General features: G+C 47.0%; 1 protein-coding gene across 8 annotated transcripts in view; it reads right to left on the bottom strand.

Moving 5' to 3' along the window:
- The window catches only part of EIF4G3 (eukaryotic translation initiation factor 4 gamma 3), a 137,276-nt gene that overhangs the window by 51,011 nt on the left and 64,984 nt on the right, over positions 1 to 21,281 (bottom strand). For 7 of the 8 annotated variants that reach the window (XM_057380238.1, XM_057380232.1, XM_057380233.1 and 4 more), the window contains 6 exons: positions 19,677 to 19,772; positions 14,839 to 14,871; positions 9,067 to 9,246; positions 7,949 to 8,063; positions 4,591 to 4,691; positions 1,818 to 1,940 (listed from right to left, as the gene is read on the bottom strand). In XM_057380238.1, coding sequence (XP_057236221.1) covers positions 1,818 to 1,940; positions 4,591 to 4,691; positions 7,949 to 8,063; positions 9,067 to 9,246; positions 14,839 to 14,871; positions 19,677 to 19,772 — 648 coding nt within the window. The remainder of the gene's footprint in view (positions 1 to 1,817; positions 1,941 to 4,590; positions 4,692 to 7,948; positions 8,064 to 9,066; positions 9,247 to 14,838; positions 14,872 to 19,676; positions 19,773 to 21,281) is intronic. The other variant, XM_057380235.1, reaches the window with a different exon arrangement.

Below are 21,281 nucleotides of genomic sequence, written 5' to 3'. Positions count from 1 at the left end.
GGGACACGAGGAGAAAACCGATGACAAAGCACAAGGTGGTGCCCTACAGATGCCACAAGGATGTGACTGAGCTGGGAAAGGCTGAAAGCTGAAATCCTGCTGGTCTCAGGGAGGGATCTGCAGGCCAGGCTCCCACTGCACCTCAGTGATCCCAGTTACATCTCCTGGAATCCCAAGCTCCCACTCCAGCACAACCAGTTACCCCAGACAAGGTTGTGCTCCTGCCTCAGCACAGGATTTCCAGCAGAAAAACTACTCCCATGTGGAGGGGGAAAGGAAGGTTTGAGCTCAGGAAAAGCTGTTTCACCTAAAAGCTGCTGCAACCTGGTGAGATCCAACAGGGAAGAACACAGAAGAAATCCCAGCCCAGCAAGAGCTCTGCTMTGCAGCCTCTCCATCACCAGGAGAACTTTCCTGGCCTCTAACCAGGGACTTAAAGGGGTCAGATCAGAGGTGTGTGATGAGAAGGGATTTAGGAGCTACAAAAAATGATTTGGGATATTTATAATTCTTCTCTCATCAGAAAAATGCATTTTTAAGTTTGAACACTCAGAGAACGAATCTGTGATAGATTTATCACAGTTCTGTGAGAAAATTCCTGAGCTCCAGTCCTTYTGGTGACTCTAAAACAGCTCCAACCATGGCAGAAAAGAACAGTGATGCAAATCAAGGTTTACAGTCAATCATGTGTGACATGGAATTTCCTCAGGTGCACAAGACTTAACAGAAACACCTCCTTTAACACTGAAACTCTGTAAAGCTCTTAAAATCTACAGCTGATACAAAATCAGTGAGGGGAAATATGCAGCAGCACTGAGGCTCCACATCAACATAASGACTAGTAAAAATGACTGAACTTGGGAAAAAATAATCCCTGAAGAATATTGGTAATTGAGGAGCAATCCAGGTGTCTGAGGTGGTCAGAGGTGTGGTTGGAAGGATGAGGAAGCTCGAGTGGCACAGTGAAGGGCACAGCAAAGGGCACAGTGAAGGGCACAGCAAAGGGAACAGCGAAGGGCACAGCGAAGGGCACAGTGAAGGGCACAGTGAAGGGCACAGTGAAGGGCACAGCAAAGGGCACAGCAATGGGCACAGTGAAGGGCACAGTGAAGGGCACAGCGAAGGGCACAGTGAAGGGCACAGCAAAGGGCACAGCAAAGGGCACAGTGAAGGGCACAGTGAAGGGCACAGCAAAGGGCAGTGAAGGGCACAGTGAAGGGCACAGTGAAGGGCACAGCAAAGGGCATACTGAAGGGCACAGCAAAGGGCACAGCGAAGGGCACAGTGAAGGGCACAGCGAAGGGCAGTGAAGGGCACAGTGAAGGGCACAGTGAAGGGCACAGCAAAGGGCACAGCAAAGGGCACAGCAAAGGGAGCAGTGAAGGGAACAGTGAAGGGCACAGTGAAGGGCACAGCGAAGGGCACTGAAGGGCACAGTGAAGGGCACAGTGAAGGGCACAGCAAAGGGCACAGTGAAGGGCACAGCAAAGGGCACAGTGAAGGGCACAGTGAAGGGCACAGCAAAGGGCACAGCAAAGGGAACAGCGAAGGACACAGTGAAGGGCACAGTGAAGGGCACAGCAAAGGGCAGTGAAGGGCACAGTGAAGGGCACAGTGAAGGGCACAGTGAAGGGCACAGCAAAGGGCACAGCGAAGGACACAGTGAAGGGCACAGCAAAGGGCAGTGAAGGGCACAGCAAAGGACACAGTGAAGGGCACAGCGAAGGGCAGTGAAGGGCACAGCAAAGGGAGCAGTGAAGGGCACAGTGAAGGGCACAGCAAAGGGCACAGCAGGGAGAAGCACAGCCCCTCCTTACCTGAGGTGGAGTCGGGGTGGAGGTGGGTCTGATGATGGGTGGGGTGGGGTTCCTGCTGCCCCCTCCAGACATGATCTCTTCTGTTATGTCTTTGCCTCCCTGGTTTGGATCCCGGATTCGAATCTGCAGGATTGAAAGAACTGCAGTAGTAACAAAGGAATAATTCCCACAATTCCCATTCCAGCTGTCCTTATGGAGAGGAGCATGGGAAGGACTGCTCCCATCACACCCAGCAGGAGTTGCTCTGGGATGAGCTGGTGCTCAGCAGGAACACTGGGATGTGGCTTGCTTCCATGGTTGGAATGCATGGCATGTCATCCTTTCATCAACATCTAATTTCATCAAAACCTAATTTAATCATCAACCACMCCAGTTCAGTCTAAATACATGCACCCTGTAATTCAAAATACAGTCTCTGCTGCTGGAACGTGAGTTTCCTGCAACTGAGAAAATTCAGGAGACAGTTTAGGTACTGAGCTAAGCCCAGTAGTACAAAGGGTAAGAATGGAGAAAAGGCTGTGTTTTACCCTAATAGGGAACTCGGTGACCTTGCCAATCCAGCTGCTGGGAAAGGGGAAAAACAATTCAGCCATTCCACCAAAACAGAAGCAATCAAACAAAAGTACTGAGTGGAGGAAAGGAAAACTGAAAGAACAAACTCAAGTCCTGTAAAACTCTGCAGCATTTAGGAAACAAGTGGGATTTTTGGGTTTCTTCACAGTTTCAAAATGGGAAGAAAAAATATTTTCCAAAATAAAGCACTCTAGAATAGTCACTAAATCCTCAACTGGCACCTGAGCCAATCTGTGTCCCTGAACAGGGGGAAGAGCCAGGATGTCTGGGACAAGGAGAAACAGAGCTTTTCATCCCCAGTGCAAGAACTGGAGATTCTGATAAACCTGAACACAGAGTTCTGTGTGTCTGCCCACCTTCTCCAAAGCTCTTGGCTGAACTCGACATAAAATCCATGCAGAAATCCAAGCAAACAACTCCAAGCAAACCAAGAGACCTCATCAGCCTTCCCAGGGCAGGGCTYCTGCTGGAAACCACCCTGTGCTCACCCCATGGCAGGCAGTGCAACTGGGTGCCCTTCCAAACCCTTCTGGGATTCTGGGATATAAAACCATAAYTGCAGAAGGGTTTTGTGATTTGCCAAACTCAGTTTAGTGGAATGGTGGCTTCACTTTAGGTTGTGAACACACAAACACACACACTGTAGTCAGGCTGTTGAGTTTGGTCTCCTCTTATTTTTGATGGAGTTTTTTTGCTAAAACATTTCATTAACCACAGCAACAAGAGCCTGAAGTTGGCACTAATTCCTGCCCTCTCCTCCCCCTGACTCGTAGTCAATGGCATTAAAACAAGATTTCCCTGCCTGGAAGTTTGTAGTACTCAAATACTCAACTCATGTAGACGAGGGCGTGTGCACATTAATACATTTAACTTTAATTTTTCTCATTTCTCCAGTTGCAACACCAATTAACAAACTGAAACTGCACATTAAGAGAGAAGCATCTCRGGCATTTAAAATCCCTTTTCTGCCTCAAAGAACTTGGCTTGGCTAGCATGGAACTGCCTTAATCCCAGCTGAGCGTGTCTGATCAGCTCTGCATTTCAATGGCATCAGGGATCTGGGCATGTTGTGTTTGGGATGCTGAAAAGAGACTCCTGGTGACTGAAGAGGTGACAAAAGAGCTGCTGAGAGCAGCCACCAGAAAGGCCTTTCCTGTGAGCACAGCTCACACATTGTTCAGCTATTCCGGTCTCCCAAGTCAAATGCCACCTCAGATCATCCTCAAAACTCCAAAGATACAAATATTCTGCATTTTGAGACATGTCCAAGTCCCTTTATTCTCTTTTACCCCCAGGAAACAGTTCTTTTAGCATTTCCAAAACACTCTTACACAAAAGCTGTTATAATTTCCTTTTCAATCCTTTACAAACGATTCATTCACAAGTTCAACTCCAYATCCATCTTTTCCTGGTTAAACCCTACATTCATCCCATGTACTTTACTGTGCCCCACTGTCCATGGGCAAATGGGTTTAGATTCCATTCATCTGCCTCCCTCCAATTCCCCCCAGTGATTAGAAACAAAGGGAATCACTCTCCAAACCCCTACCCACTTTCGTARCATGGTCAGGTTCTTTGCAGCCTGCAAATACATCCACAACTTACTGGTTTTCCACCTTTTTCAAGGCATAAGATTAAATTATTTCTAATTGGTCACTTTGAACCAATTCCCAACATTCTCCAAAATGCTGAGTTCATTCATTCAAACCTGGCTCTTCAGCAACACTCCAAGCACCAGCACAGGCAGGTGAGGAATCCAGGCTTTGGGAGATGCTGCTGCTTTCACTTAYGTTTAAACCCAGCAAAATTATTTTCCTTTTTGACTCGCTGAGATGTCACAGACTCACAGTGGAGAGTGCCCATGAGAAAATGGAAAACAAGGCACCAGTGCAGCACTGTGCAATGTTTAATAATTGCATTTTATCTCCTTGSGAGTCATAGAATGACTGGTTTGGGATGAAAGGAACCTTAAAGTATGGGCAGGGACACCTTCCACTGTCCCAGGCTGCTCCAATCCCTATCCAGCCTGGCCTTGGACACTTGCATGGATCCAGGGGCAGCCACAGCTTCTCTGGGCACCCTGTGCCAGGGCCTTCAGTGAAAGTAAAGCTCAGGTTTAATCTTAAGAACATTACTCATGTCCTTGCAGCTCCCAGGCAGGACAGGCCCCCAGGGCTGTGCTCCCCAGAGCCTCACTCACCGTTTTCTTCTCTCTCTTGGCAGGCGGTGGCTGCTGCTGCTGCGTAGGCACAATGATGGGTGCAGACTGGTACACAGGCTGGCTGGGGTAGAAGGGTGTTCCTGGGGCAGGGGAATGGCACAAACCAGAGGGACAAGGTCAGTTTGACATTAATGACACAAAACCAAGTGCAAGGGGTACARCTGGCCATGTGCTCCTCCCTCCCTCCAGAACTTCCAACATCCATTTGGGAATGCTGCATTTGCCCCACTTCCACTAAACAGAAAGTGATGCTCGATCAAGAATAGAGATCCAGCCCCTATTTCCTATTTGATTTCCATGACCAAAAATTGACCATGTGCRTCATCATTTCCGAGAGGCTGCAGACACCACTGAGGCACTGCAAGACCATCCCTGGACTCCTATGCCTGACAAACAGGAGAGTATGTTGCTGGATTTGCTGCTAGTTTATCAGGGGTYTTCTGCCTTTCTAGAGAAATTCAGTCAAACCAATACAAACAATTTGCAAGGTCAACTACAACCTATTTGGAAGCATAACCAGAAAATTTAATTACAAGCAAYGTTCTTCTCATGCTGCAGCACACAAAAAGCATGACCACGGTGATGAGTGCAGAATTACACCATGGTGCTGATCACATTCCTAAAAGCCAGTATGCTTCATTACAGTTTTCTTTACAGAATGAGAGTGGCTCAATAAATAACCAAGTGCTTTCAGRCCATGCCAGAGATCAGGTGGCATCCTGCCAATGGATCAGGTATCAGGGGAATGTGGAAGGTGTTGCTGAGTGTTTTCCCTTCTAGGCATGGATGCTGGATGAGCTGAGTGCTCGCACTTGGCTCTGGAGCAATCAGATCTATTCTTCAGCTGAACTAACCTTTAACTGGGAATGAAAATCTGAATTGTGTCTGTAACCCAAATGGGAGGTCACTTCGTTCTTGGGCAAATCCAAGAAAGCAAATTAAACTAGCCCAGCACAGCCTGATTTGCAACTTCCAAGGATGCATTTCCTCCTACTGAGAGTTGGAAAGCTTGCAGCCAGCTCCCTGTCTGCATCCTCAGAGTGGGAATTTTTCCCTGCCAAAGCAGAGAGCACTGCATGGCATCAAGCAGCTCAAAGTGACACTCCTGSATGGGCTGAAAAACTGAAGAAATGTCTCATTTGAATGTGAGAGTCAGCAGAGCCACTTCAAATCTGGCCTCAAAGTCTCCACCAGCATCTCTGCAGGTTGCAAATGAAAAATTCTTACCCAGGGAAGCTGTGGCTGCCTCCATCCCTGGAAGTGTTCAAGGACCAGYTGGATGGGGCTTGRAGCACCCTGAGACAGAGGAAGATGTCCCTGCCCATGGCAGGGGGTGGCACTGGATGGGCTTTAAGGCCCTTCCAACCCAAACCATCCTGGGATTTCATGATTCTATGAACCTTACTGCTGAGCACGTGTCCAAGCAGGTAAGGTGAAGGGACAGGAGCCTGGGACCCTGCAATGTGTGAATTCCCTTTATTTGTAATTTCCTAGAAACCAGATCTAACCATATCACCTRCACTGTGATCCTGCTGGAGAGGCAGCTCCAGCAGAACTCAGAAAACTCTCCCTTCATGAAAAGTATTTAAAAAACTCAAATCCTAAAAAGACTAACATCTGGCAAGAGACAGAGCTTCTGTGACAAGCCCCGTGCATTTACCAGTGCCACGCTCTCTGCTCTGCTCCTTGCCTTTGATCCCTTCCAGCTCTCCAGCACCCAGCTTTTATTCTCCCTCCTACCCATTGATCATTTCAAGGTCTTTCCCAACATTGTGCAGAAACCCCCTGATATCAGAGAACAATAAACTGCAAAACTSTGTTATAAAATTGCACTGTCCATCTTCACAAGTTTTGCCTTCCATTGTATTTTCCCTCATCACCTTCTTTAGGTCCTGCCAAACTGCCATGATTTTGATATCCAGCAGCTACACTGGCTACAAATCCTGTGGATCATGGAAAACACAATGCCAGCAGCATTATCCATGTCTGGAGCACAGATTTAGCTGGTGCTCAAACCTGGCAGCACCTGGTGAGACTGAGCATTCCCAGTCCCTAKAACAGCACAGAAGCAACAGGAGGGGAAGGTGAAGCACACGCAAATCCTTGGTTAAACCTTCCCTGCCYGGAAAACTCTGCAGCACAGAGAGCTCTGCCTTCACCCACTGATGCTCCACAGATGCAGACCCCTCAAGATAAACTGGGACTGAAAGATTCTAAGATTCTCTGCAACAAACCAGAGGCTTCCAGGAGAGTAAAGGAGCTGGAAATAAACCTTTTCCTAATTATAGGAGTGAAGACAGATAAATGGCACTAAGCAAGCAGGAAGTAAGAAAGTAGACCTCTAAGAGCACAAAAAAATGAGGAATACTGGGAAACCTCCTCATCTGGTGGATCAAATTTGAAAAGCCATTGCAATATTTCTCTTATTTTCTCTAGTATAAAACAGCAGGAAGCAGCTGCCTGTTATTACCCTCACTCCTATTCTGAAATTTCATTACCAYGTTCAAAGGCTTCATGGCAACCTTTCAATGATTCCCATGAGCTCCACACAAACCAAGTAAATAAAAGAAGGAAAAGAGGAAAAGTAATAGACCTTTCCAAATGATACACAGGGAAACTACTGGGTTTTTCTCTCCTTCCAAAGGGATCTGTGTGTGAGAAGAACAAACATGCAATTCTGCCAAGGGAGCAGGGCTGTTACTGTTCAGCCTGGAAGGGAATCAGTCACCCCAAGGCTCCAAAATTCCAACAGAAAATTCCCTTAGGAGGCCAAAGATATCTCAGCCCCCAAAAGGTAACAGAAAGTGAATGGGCAGGGAGCAGTGAGTGACCCAATGCAGGAAGAGGCCAAATTTTGACCTTTTGYAGGGGTTACAGACTCTTCCACTGGACTAAATTATCTTTGCAGCATAAATCCGGGTAAAAATCCACATGGCGTGTTCTTCTCCCTCACTACCACTGAACAAGAAATGCTGGGATAAGAACTGTTAACTGTTGTTAATGCTGGAGCATTCCCAGGGCATGGCAGTGAAAACTGGGACTGCCAGATGTACCCACAATACCCTAATAAATAACAATGATTGAGCAGGGACTAACAAACAGCCCCATTCCTGGTCACAGGCATCCTGGGTAGCTGCAGCCTCTCCTGACACACTCACACAAACAATACTCTGGGATTTTTCAGAAGTGAATAATCAGGGCTGGGACACCACCAAATTTAGCAGCTATTTGAAGTTCAAACAAATGCTAATCCAGCTTGTTATTATAAATCTTCAGCTTGACAACAGAAAAACACACCAAGAAAAGATTTTGTAAGAACTCTCCAAGCAGAACTTACCATAGGCATTGGGGAATTCTCCAGGCCCTGGGCCTGGATAAAAGGGTCCTGGTCCTGGTGGCTGCACAGGATATTGCTGGGGTGGCCCGACGTATGGGGGACCACTGTGACGATACTGGGGAGACAAAAACAGACATCACTATACAAGAACTTGGGCAACCTGTAACTGGGGCCCCCACCCCAATCAACAGGGATCTGATCCTCAAGCTGGTTAATTATAGCTTCAGAAATCACAGAACAATGGACTTGTTAAGGTTGGAAAAGATCTTTATGATCTCTGAGTCCAACCATCAACCRGCACCACCACCATGTTCACCATCAACCTCATCCCCAAGTKCCACACCCACACGTTGCCTGAACAYTTCCAGGGTTGGTGACYCCACCACTGCCCTGGGCAGCCTGTGCCAGTGCCTACCACCCTTTCCATGAAGGAATTTTCCCAATATCCACTTAAACCTGTCAAAATGTTACTGCCAACAGTAAGGTAAAGCCATGGCACAGAGGACTCAGGAGCTGAGGTAGAACAGAGTCACACCACTGACAGCAGCAATCCTGTGGGGCCCAAGGTTTTGGAGTGCCTGTGGATCTATTAAGTCAAATTAGGTATTTTTAGAGCACTAAATATTTTCCAAGAGCTTGGTTTCCTACTGTGTTTGAGTGAGACCTCAAAAAGTTGATTGATTCCTAGTGCCTCCATGCACAGAAGGACAAACACTTCATAAAGAGAAGGGACAGAGGCTGAACCACAGAATCATGGAATCATTAATGCTGGAAAAACCCTCTACAATCACCAAGTCCAACTGTTCCCCCTAGAATTGCCAAGTCCACCCCTAAAACGTGTCACCACATGCCACATCYRCATCTTTCYTGASMACTTGCAGGGATGGTSACTCCACCCCTGCCCAGGTCAGCCTCTGCCAATGCCTGATCACCTCCTCCATGAAGGAATTTTTCCCAATATCTAACCTAAACCTGCTCTGGCACAGGAGGCTAAATAGGCAATAACCAGTGTGATTTGACACAGACACATCCTCACCCACTCCTGGCCAGTCCTGAGTCAACCCCCATGGAGCAAAGGCTGCTCTGCAGTTCCTCAGGTGCCTGGATGATGGATTTACCTGTGGGATACAGTACTGGGGGCCCTGAGGCATCGGGTAGGGCATTGGCAGGTGGTTCACCATCATGATGTGCTGGTTGGTTTGGTACACGGCAGTCGGGGTCTGTGCTCCGGGACGGATGGAGGGGCTGCTGTTCTGGATGGTGGCTCTTGGAGGCTGGATCTGAGGCCTCTGAAAAAACTAGGAGAGGGAAGGGAGAGAGGAGAGAAAACAAGGAACTGGTCAGACTTTCTGAGAAAGAATTGGAAATGTCCTTACAATATTACAATTATGGTATTAGTTTCCAAGGGCTGCCACACTTCCAGAAAACTGCAGGACAGTCTGTGTTTGTGAACAGCAGGACCATCTATGGCTTTCTATTTTACAAGGCAGAAACAGGCAAGAAGCTTTACAAAATATTAACTGTTAGTTTGTATCTCCTGAATTTTCAGCTGAACCTTCAGAGCAAACTTTAGAAAAATGAGTTTGTCTGATTTTCTTTCTGTAAGRTGGCTACTAAAAAATCTGCCATTATAAATATCCCAGGGAAATAAAAGATCAAGGCAACTGTTCCAATTTACATCCAGAAGAGGTAAAAATCCAGAATTTCACAAAAGCCAGGGCCACCTCATGTCTCTCCTTTACACAAATTGATCAGGTGACTTGTCCTGCCCTGTTTTCCAAAGGGTGACAACCTGTCCCAGGGTGGTACCAWAGCCTTGCCCCAGGCTGGGATGCAGCGATGCCCCAGGCAGGGAACTGAGCCAYCCCCAGGCACAGGCTCCGTGCTCAGCCCTCCCATGCTGGGGGGACACTGGGGCTGTGCCCTCGCTGCTCTGGAGTCTCGGCAGCCCTGGAGCTCAGCAGGGACCAATGCACCGGAGAGGAGGCATTCACTGACGGAGGAATGAGCAGGTGAGAGAGACACTGATGCCATGCAGAACCAGGAGTTAGAGTTACCTGTATAGGTCTGAATCCTCCCTTCAATAACGAAGCAAGAAAGCAGCAGGAAACAGAAAGAAAGCCAATGGAACAGCTTACAGATCAACAGGAAGGAATAGGATACAACATGCACGCTAACTGCACACAATTCCAGGCAGCTTCTGCCCTGCTCTGACTCATCGCTTCCAGAAACTGCCAGGAAAAGACACTGAGWGGCACCATGGAAACCCACAGGATCAGAAACTCTCCTAGAAAAGTTTTAGATGGAAGCATAAATTAAAATTATTTTTTAAAATTAAAAAAAAAAACAAAAAACCTTATCAACCCATGATTTACTGCACAAAATGTGACACTACAGAAAGATTTTACATCYACTCTATTCCTAAAACATCCAGTATTTCTCCTTCAACGGTACAGAGGGAGCAGAAAAAGCAGAAAYTCTGGCTCCAATCATGGATTTCTCACCTTTTCTACACCAAGACAGGGAGGGGAAGAAATGCCACATATTTAACTGTTAAGTAAAAAATCATTATAATAATCRGGCCACCAGACATCACACTGAATCCTACTAACTACTGTGCAGTGATGCGTTACAGAGAGTAAATGTGCCAGGAGGGGTGAGAAAAGAAGAGAGGGGAACGAAGGAATCAGCTGGGATTATCTGCCCTGGGATCAGGAAGGATGGGGGAGGGCAGAGGAAGCTGTGATGTCTCTACCCTCGACATGATGAACTTAAAATGGCCATTCTGSTGCTGCTGACGACTTCCCGACACCTGAGCTGTTCCCCACAGCAAATGATGTCCCCAGGAAAGCCATGGATCACTCCATTTCAGATATCCACACTGTTAAGGTGAGCACAATGATTTTATGTCCAGCCCTGTCAACATGGATGAACAGYGGTCCCCGGCACACTGGAAGTGTGACCTGAACCAGGAGAAGGCAACTGTTCGGGGAGAAAAGTTTGGAAGTGAAGGTGGAGAAAGCAAACCAGAAGAACAACACCCTGCCATGGTCCTGCTCTGACAAAACCTTGTGGCTGTGAGGTGTGGGGGAGCTGCAGGAGCGTGCCATGAACCAAGCACAGGGGCTGAATTTATAGTGAGAATCACCAGAGTTTGTGATTTTTCAATATCCAAAGACATTAGAAAGTGCAAAAGTCTTTCTTCTTTCACTGCAAATCACTGAGTAATGATTATTTCCAATCTATCAGCAGGTTACAGCACTTGTGCCACCAAGGGAGGGTTGAAGAAATRTAATAACCCCCGTGGGTGTGTATTGCTGTAAAGGGCTGGGGGCTGAGGTGAGACCCCTCTCTACCAAAAGCACCTCCATGCACTGGGCAGGGCACAACTCCGAGTGCCAGAGGAGGGGAGGCTGCACCGAAGGAGCTGCTCACAGCTGAGACCACCATGGCAAAGCCACCAGCACTGCAAACTCCTGGGGCAGCTGCTCATTGGCACCGCTCTCCCTGCTCCCCAGAGCTCCCAAGGCTCCCAAGGCCACTGGCTCTGGATTCCCAGGCTGTGGCTCCCAAGCCAGTGCTCCCTTGGACCCCAAGCTGCACCAAAATAGAAACCTGAAAATAAACCTAAGCTCAGCCTGGCACACATGGACACTCATCTGTTTTATTTCCTGGGATCATGGCTGGATGTTGTGATGGGCCCATGGAGCCGTGTGGGAGGTTGTGGAGAATAGAAGTGAAAGGAAAGTTCGACAAGTTGTTACCCAAGCTCTGCACTTCACCCAAGCTTCTCATACCCGTTATTAATTTTCAGCCTTTCTGGTGCCACCAGGAAGGCTGGTGGCATAACCTGAGCCTGACTCAGGGAGGGAAGAGGAGGTGCCTGCACAGGCACTGCAGCAGGAACTGAGGAGCTGCAGCCTGGAGATSTGAGGATCAGAGAATTGTGAACTGTTTAGGCYKGAAAAGCCCCCTGAGATCAAGTCCATCCCTAACCCAAGCCCCARGGTGCAATATCCACACATTGTTWGAACACTTGCAGGGATGGTGACTCCATCACTGTCCTGGGCAGCCTGTGCCTGMCTACCCTTTCCRTGAAGAAATTTTCCCAGTATCCAACCTAAAACCCCCTCACTGCAGCTTGAGACCATTTTCTCTTGTCCTGTCCCTTGTTCTCTGGTGCCAGGAACAGAAGCTGCAGCACAAATCCCCAGGTCCTGCTTCTGCAGCACCTCAGTGCAGCCCTTTGGGCTGGCTCAAGGCAAGGTTTGTTTCCTTCCCCTCAGACTCTCACAGTTTTATTATTTACAAAATGATAAAATGAAGGGGAAAAGCCCTTTTTGGGACTTAGAAGTGGCAGCTTCTTCATGCACTCATGGATGCAGACAGGGAAGTGTCTGCAGCAGCTATTTCCCATCACTTTCTGACTTGGAATATCCCAAAAAGCTACCCCAAAATGGTCAGCTSAGTCAGTTCAGGGTGTGAATTCCCAACCTCTCCAAGTCCCAAAGCTTTTTCACAACAGCACCCAGCCAAGCCCATTCTCTGTTGTACAAATTACACACAAAGGACCTCAAGTAACCCGGAGTTAAAACTGGAATAAACTCCACCAGYAACCTCAACTGAGAGGCGGAGCCATGAGCAGCAAACCCATCTCAAATACAGCCCAAGTCGAAAGGAAGCAACCACATTTCAGTTCATATTTCTGATTTCTGTTTTTAACTAYACTGGCTTCTTTTGAGCAACCATTTCTAAAATAAACCCCACGCTCCCCAAGTACTTTGTAAGTGAATTTTGTAARTTTGCAGGGAATTGCAAACCCCAYGGCACTGCCRCTGTCCTCAAAGGGAATGCGGAGTYCTCGCAGCAAGYAYTAACACTGCCAAGACCAATTTACTTGTTTAGCACGTTTTAACTTACAAATCTCAAAGATCTCTGCTCATGTTACACAGTTTAACCAAGGTTAAAAAATCCCATGGGAGGATAATTATTTATGCTGGTCTCGAGCATCCTGTGAGCATTGGGTTTGGCCGTGACCCTCCTGCACGTGGCCAAAATCCCTCTATTCACCCTCAATCCACACCACGGGTTCTCTGGATTAAAGCAAAGAAACAGCTCATCTACAGCCCAGGTCTCTCTGTGCCTGTCCTGATCCAGCACATGACAGCTGKAACCAGCAATAAAGCCGGGAACGTTTTTTTAATGGTGACAGCTTCTCACAGATAATTATAAGCAGATTCAAATGCAACAGAGACAAAAAAAACCTAACTGTGATAAAATCAGGAAAACACTTGGAAATTACAAATGTAGTAAGGGCAGGGTCATAATTGGGTCCACAGGAAAGTTTTAGATCAAATTCTGAYACTGGTGGCAGTGTCCCAGCAGTAAAGGACCCAGTCACTGGAATATTTCCTCCAAGGCTCTGCTGCCTCACAACTCATGGGCCAAAACCTGCTCAGAGAGAGCTCAGTAAATTTTAGGAGAACATTAAATGGTTCACAGTGAATATATCCTGTGCCTCAGGAATGACCCATGAGAGAAATAAGGAGTTGCAGAGCAGTAATGCACTGTCTGTATTGTGCAGTATAAACACAACCTGAAGTTAAGGTCAAGAACAAAARTATCTAAACAAGACCCTAATCCCATTGTTCCCCAGGTCACCCAGTCATCCTGCAARCATTCCTCTACCACTGCCTGTCCATGCCATCCCAGCCATGCAAAGAAATCATTCCCCCTGTCCCACGTGACCTTTGCCTTTGAGCAAACCAGTGCAAATGTCCCATTTTACTCTTTAAACTCCTTTCAACCTTCCAGACCTGCACTGGAAGGCTCCARCTCCCTCACTGCTCCCTGAGCTGGAAGCAAAAAGGATGATGGGGATTTTGGGGTGTCTGTGCCCACCTAACATTCCCCTGCTCTCCTGAGACTGAACTTTCCCTGTGCTGCTCTTCCCAGTGTTCAACTGCTCAGGAACACGAGTGAAGTGAGAACAAAGTTATTCCCTGGAACAAACCTTCCATGCCTCAAGCCCCTGTCCTGACACCACAGGATTAATAGGATTTTTCTCCCTATTAACTTGTGGAAACWAACTTCTTCCAAGCCAAGAGAGCTCTGGGAGAGCTTTCCTGCCTTGTCCTGCCTCTCCTCCTCTTTCCCACCAGTAGTGCCACCATTATTCCTTCAAAATCTACAAGAAGTATCAAAATCACTTCCCAGGGATAAGGGTTTTAGCAAAGAAAAATGCAGGAGCTGATAGAAAAGACACAGACACCCTGACTATGACAGATGGGCCTGTGTGTCTGTCCTGACACTGGAGAGGTCCTAATTCTGCCACCCCAGAGTTCTATGAGGCACAGCTATCCCTAATTCTCCTTCTTAATAATGAAATGGTTCCTTACAAAGTCCAAGTCATGCAACAGGCTTACTAAAAGGTCTGGCTTTTGCAGGTTAAGTAAAACAACATCAAGCAGTGCAATGGTGACAGATAACCAGGTGTATCACACAAAAATGCAGCAAYGGGGAAGTTGTTTCCTTTGCTGCGAGTTGGAAAAGCAAGATTTTCTCAGGTCACATCTTCAAGAAACTGAATCCATCAATTAGCTTGGGAAACATTCGGAACAAATTTCTAGTGATGTGAGAAGGCAGGGATATCCCACAAAGCCCTGGCAATGATCCTTCCAGGCTCCCCGCTGCGGAAGGTGGGTGGTTAATGGGAGCGGTGAGCCCGGGTGTGRAGGCAGTGTTACTACAGGCAGCTGTTAGCAGGGTTACGCAGGGCTAGTGGCTACTATGGGGCTGCTTTCCCCCACTCGAGTTAGTGGGTGAGTCACCCCGGCCCCCCACCCCCCAGCAATTAGTGCAGGGTGATAACGAAGGGGCAGGTACTGTACCTGGTGATGGGCAGGTCGAGGCCCCGCTGCAAACTGAGGAAAGGCGGGAGAAACAAACACAAAGGAAAGGCACAAAGAGTCAGAAACACCACAACGAACCAAAATGTCACACTCTATGCAAAATAAACCCACAGAAAATAAAATAAGGACACAGTCAAAAGCTTTGCTGCAGGACAGTGACACACAGAGACTGAGGCRTCATGATGGACATTGCTACGGGCGCTGTGCTGGGAGGTGGGACAAACAGCCAAAGCTGCCCAGGATCCTAAACACACTCAAGGGATGCAGGCATTCCTTATCCTGCCTAGGAAAAAAMCATAAAACAAACATAAAAAAATCTGAAAACGAGCAGTAGTGGAGATTCTGGAACTGCTGMAGGCGGAGGTAAATGGTTAAAGCAGCTGGGTTGGAGCCATTCTGGGTGTTTGGTGGGAGCGGAGGATGGAGACTTGTGGCTGTACAAGCCAGGGAGGCACAGGGCCCCAGGACATCCCTGCAAAGGAGGCAAAGAGCAGCCATTCCTTGCACATTCACCCCTGCCATTGCACTTCCAGCTTTTTTCCTCCATTGGGATCACAGCAAACCCCTTCTTAATGAGTGGGATTTGCCATCCTCTCTGAAAGTGAAGAATCAGGTTATCCTAGGCTGTCTCTGTGGAGCTGAAGGCATCAGTACTGGAGCCTGGAAGGAGAACAGGAGCTCCTGGTTCTCAGCCCTACACTCGGGCTACTAAATCACTTCCCACTCACCTGGGCCACACACAGAGGGAAATAATCCCAATMTGACATGCTCAGTCAACATTAAAAGCATTTCCCAATAAGGAATTGACAGTTAAAATAGAAATAAAAATGAATGCAAGAAATGGAAAATACAAATAAAGATGAAAAGGCACCAGTGACCCAGAGCTTAGGTGTTAAAACCCTTAATTCTCAGTGTAACAAGCAGAGAGCAGAGCAGTCTATTGATAAGGGCTCCAGTAAAATTAACTGGAGTGACCACAACCAGATCCATAGCGGATTTTATCCATCATGTGCCTCCACTGTGATGGCGTAGCACAGCCACCTCTGCTCACTCAGGGCTCACTGTGGTTTACTTTCTGCCTCAGAACAGTGATCAAAACTGACTACTAATCAGTTATCTTTTAATAAGAGGTTTTTTTTTTCTATAAGGAAACGTGGGCCTGGCTTGACTTGCAGCTCTTCCAACCCCATCAACCATGAAGCGAAGCATAAGTATTCATTGGTCCAGCTGATTGTTTCCTTTATAAACACTTAAATTGCCTAGATTTAAGATTTCCAAGAACTAGTCTACTAATCCTGGTGTTTATATATTCCTTCTACCTTCACCTCATGGTGACACTTGGATGGAAAGTCATAAAACCCTTCAGAAATGAATAAATATGGACACACTGACTGTTCTAGGGACAGGAGTTTATGAAGAATGACCTGCACTGGTTCACCAAATAGTTTTCTCACCCTGAAAAATCTTCCCTAAGCCTTACATTGAAGAACAAAAAAACAAAGCATTGTCACTCTGAGAGACTAAAAAGCTAAAAWTTCTATTTTAATAAAGCAAATAGACTTGGGAGCCTCTGGGTATCCTCCCGAGGCTCTGGGGGGAGGAGGGCAGTGGCTCTTGTGGATGATGAGAAACAGGTACCTGGATGAGTCTCAGGAGATAAAAGCASTTCAAAACCTCATTTTCCCAAAGAACTTCCCCTAAACCCGCTCCAATACCTTGTGTTTGGGAGAAGGGACTAAAGGTACCCTGGAAGGGCTGAGCCTTTCCATGGGGCTGCACGTTCCACGTTAGACACCAATTAAAGAAAACAGCCAAAAAGAGAACACTGGTATGCAAAAACCTTATGCTGCTTCATTTCAGGGCCAAAGCACCTCTCTCATCCCTGTTCCACAGAAAACGTGTTCTCACTGTACCTAAAACAAGAGCAGGAGGTTTACAGCTGAAGAAGCCAAAGTATATTCCATGGTGGAAAGTAATGTGTGTTACAAAAAAAAAAAAAAAAAAAGAAATAAAATAAAAGCTCCAGGTTAGTAAAAAATGTCCTCATCTATTTCGCACTGGTCACCACTGGCTCTTGATTTTAAAAAGAAATTAAATAATTCAGTTTGATAGGAATTATTCCTGTTAATAGCTGTAAGCAACAGAACAAACTGTAGTCACTGCTGGCTTCAAATAGACACTTTGTGTTGTTTCTTCTCTGTTTGATGAAGACARTAGATAGGAAAACTTAATAAATCCTGGGTCCAACCTTCCTGCCTGTCCCCCACTCCCTACAGTCCCACCCACTGCTCCATGGGCACAGGGAATGCTCTCTCCCTGGATGTTGGGCTTGCACACCTTACCCCCTCCTGGATTGATYTAGCACCCTTTCCAGCACATCCTTTTTTGACAGTACTCCTAAAATCAGTTAATSTTCAGACCACCTAGTGCTCAGGGCTGGCCAAGAGCTAATGGGGAATTTTCAGTAGTGATGAATGGCTGGGATTTTGTTTTCCTTCCCCAGCTGGAGCTTTGCAATTCCCACTGTGGCAGTGATGCTAACTGAGAGCAAACACGAAGCCAGTTTGTGAAGTCAGCTGTCCTGGGAGGGACAGAAAAGCCTGAGCTCTGCAATTCCAATGGCCCTTGGATGCAAAACGGGATGGAGGAAGCTCTGGCYCCAGGGAGGGCTTCCATCAGTCCTGCTTGCCCACGCCAGCCGTGCCAGAGCACGACAGAAACCCAAGGATGGCAGAGCCACCTGCCACCCTCCTCCTTCCCTCCTCACCCTCCCCTCACCACAAAAAGGGATGGTTAAAAAAATAAATTAAAAAAATTAAATTACAAATGAATAAATCAAGCCAAGAACCAAATGCAGGAGTAGCTCAGGCCTGGGCTAGTCTTGCATTTGCTTTGGGGTGGGAGGTGGAATGAGATGTGATTGGTGGGAGCAGCTTTTAGTCATGGGGTGGAGATGGGCACTAGCAGAGCACATGGCAAAACCTGCACACAGGAGAGCTCAAAACAATACAAACAAGGCTGACAGGTGCAGATAAATTCTTCCTCAGGATCTCCTCAGTTACGGGGCTAAAACCCTACAAAATTTGACATTTGCTGGTCAAATTTCCTGCAGATGCTGTCTCTGCTGAGTTACAATGCCCAAGGGGCCCTGGTCTCTGTCCTACCTCAGGTCAGAACCCCCAGCTGTAATTCAGCTTTGGGCCCTGTGGCACCACCTCACCTGGCAGAGGCTGCCACGGCAGCTCGTGCTCTCAGCAAAGAAGCAAAACCAGTGCACTTTGGTAGCCAACAAAAAAGGATGTGTAAAAAAAATATATAATAAAAAAAGGAAGGAAGAAATAAAAACAGTGCCATGGGCATAACTGCCTGCAAGAAGGAGTACAGTTTGTTATATTGCTTACAATGCAGTATTTTATCCAGCCTCTTCCAGCCAGGGACCTGTAAACCGGACTCTGTTCCAAAACCTTCCTCCTCTTCCAGTTTTCTGTGCAATGTATTGGCACTGTTCTGCTGGGCTGTCAAAAAAACTGGTTTAGAGATGCAGCTCTTCAGTCAGGTTTTTGCTCCAGTTCTAATCACATCAACTTAGTTGTGCTTTGCAACAATTAAGGAGAAAGATGATTATACTTACTGAGGRAAGAGTTTTATCAGCAGTGTCCTTCCTGCATTACTGATCAGAATGGGGCACRAAGGACAAATTCACAGCTGTCCACATCACAGAACTTCAAAAACAGTGTTACCTGGCTTGTTCATCAACACAGAGAGGGGCCTCAGAACAAACCCTGCAGCATCCTGGAGGGGAAACCTCCAGAGCCAGTCAAGTGCCTCAGTAATGCTGCAGGTTTGGGGATTCTTGCCCTGTGTATATATGTACTTATATCATCTTTGTGGACAAACTCCTCTGTCTCAGAGGCTCTAAGTTTGCTCCAGGAGCCTTCACCTTACTCTAAAAAGAGAAGACTGCTGGGAAGGGACCAGGGGGTTATGGGCAACCTGAAGGTGTCCTGACACAGAGGGGCAGGACATGCAGGATTGCTGCTCCCTCAGCTGATGGAGCCTTGAGACATGGTGATGGGAAGCCACCACACCTCCAGAARCTGGACTAAGCCTCTGATGCCTTGRGAGGGTCTTCTAACATCATGTGGAGCTGTGCTATGAGCAGGGAATCCCCAGAAAGTGCCTGGTTTGGGGAATCAAAGTTCTACAACAGCAGAGCAGTATCACAATAAACACCCACCCCAAAAAAAGACYGTGAAGGATGATCAGACCTGAAGTTGGATGAAAAAGGAGCTCAGCACACATAGATCTGAGTAGACAGGAGCTCTAGGTTACATGTGAGCACCTCCAGGRCTAGAACTGATTGGTGGCACTGATTTGGGAGCAGAGCCCAGAGGCCACTGGAGACTGAGCACTGCTGCAGAGAACTCTTTGTGTTTGATTTTTGGTCTATCCCGGCATAAAACACATCCTTAAATTAAAAATAAAAAAATAAAAAAAAAGAAGAAGAGAGAAAGATTCTGGCAATGAACCTGAACTCTACAATAAAGTGAACCGGAAAGCAATGAGGCTAAAAATAAATGGTGTTACTTGAAGGTAGATGAGAATCCCTCTACTGTTTCTTCAGCAACTTTAGAAGCAAAATTGTCCTACCAGTCTGAGCCTGAAAAACTCAATCAAGGTTTGCCATACGGGGTGTGCTCCCACGTCAGTAAAATGGGCTCTCCAAGAACCAGCCATGTGCTATAGACACACAYAGACAGAGAAAAACACAAATGAGGAAGGAAGAAGAGGAGACGAGGCCAGAGTGGGCTCCTTACCGGCGAGCGGGTCTGAGGCTGCGTGTTCATTGTTTGAGGGGCTTGCGGGTACACCAATGTGGTTGGAGCTGCATTCTGTCCTGAGGGGTAAGGAGCCTGCCAGGGAATAAGGAAAGCAAATACAAAATGAGTGGATCCAATGATTCATCCCAAAAGACAGGAAYGTAACACATTATCAGCTGGAATGACACAGAGATAAAGATGAAAAGATTGCAATGGAGAAACCATCTCTGTCAAGGACCAATTTACCAACATTGCCTCTCGTGGTAGCATTTACTACTAGTAGGTAACAGCTCATTATTAGTCAGAGTTTACTACTATTTTGTATGTCATAGTTTACTACTATTTATCACCTGAGCTCCCCAAGCACTGCAGTGGAAAAAAACCCAAGAGACACGTGACCCCAGCTCCGTGTCACCAAAACCCTGCACGTCCAAAGCCCATGTCACCTGTTTCCAAAAACCTCCTCTGAAGCTGCTTCCAAGAAAAGCCAGAACTGTAGATGATGCCAATAAATCTTCCAAAATCAAAAGCAAGAAAGAACCTTAAGTGTGTTTAACAGAAGCTGCTGCTGCTGCTGCATTCAAGCATTTGCAATGCAGTGGAACGGCCCAAAAGCATCTCAGATGAAAGGCACGTCATGGCTACAGGCTCTGCAGATTTTTCCTACTTTCAACCCATTTCCATAGGCTTTAACAATTTATCCCACCAGATGCTCTCCCCAAGCATTATTTGCCCAAAGTAACAATAAACTGGAGCTCTGACGATGACGCATTTTAACGAGATGTTTAGAAATTACTTTTCAGAGCGTCTTTTTCCTTATTCTTTTTGAACAAAAAATTGTAATTTACATTATTATTTTTTGAAATAGTTTATTATTGTAATGGCACAAAAACCAGCCACCAGCCTGCAACAGCCTTTGCTCTCAAGAACCACAGAATCATGGGATTGTTAATGTTGGAAAAGCTAAGATCTTCAAGTCCAACTGGTCCCCAGCACTGCCAAGGCCACCACTAAACTGTGTCCCCAAGTGCCACAGCTACACATCTTTTAAACCCCTCCAGGGATGGGGACTGCACCACTGCCCTGGGCAGCCTGTGCCAGGGCTGGACAACCATATCAATGCAGGAATTGTTCCCAATATCCAATCCAGTCTTGAGGCTRTTYCCTCTCCTCCTGTCCCTGYTCCCTGGCAGCAGAGCCCGACCCCMCCRGCTGCCCCCTCCTGTCAGGGAGTTGTGCAGAGCCACAAGGTCCCCCYGATCCCCCTTTGCTCCAGGCTCAGCCCCTTTCCAGCTCCCYYRGCYSCTCCTGRGGCTCCAGACCCATCCCAGCTCCATTCAARGCCATGGACRTGCTCCAGCCCCTCCATGTCCTTCTTGTCTTGAGGCCCCAGAACTGCCCCGGGACTGGAGGTGGCCCAGAAGTGCCACCACAGGGGTACAATTTGTGTTGCCTTCTTCCTCTGCTTTTCCATCTCTAGATTAATCACCTGCTGATTAAAGTGCAACACAAGGTAAATGAAAATACAGTTTGGAAACAATCCAACCAGGAATTCCCCAGCCTTAGGGGGAAAAAAGAAAAAAAAAAAAAAAAAAAAAAAAA

The sequence above is a fragment of the Malurus melanocephalus genome, unplaced genomic scaffold (assembly GCF_030028575.1).
Source record: "Malurus melanocephalus ecotype Western Australia unplaced genomic scaffold, MMel_1.1 scaffold_440, whole genome shotgun sequence".
Classification (NCBI taxonomy): Eukaryota; Metazoa; Chordata; class Aves; order Passeriformes; family Maluridae; genus Malurus; species Malurus melanocephalus.
The sequence above is the reverse complement of the archived record's forward strand: the minus strand, read 5'-3'. Positions and strand labels throughout refer to the sequence as shown.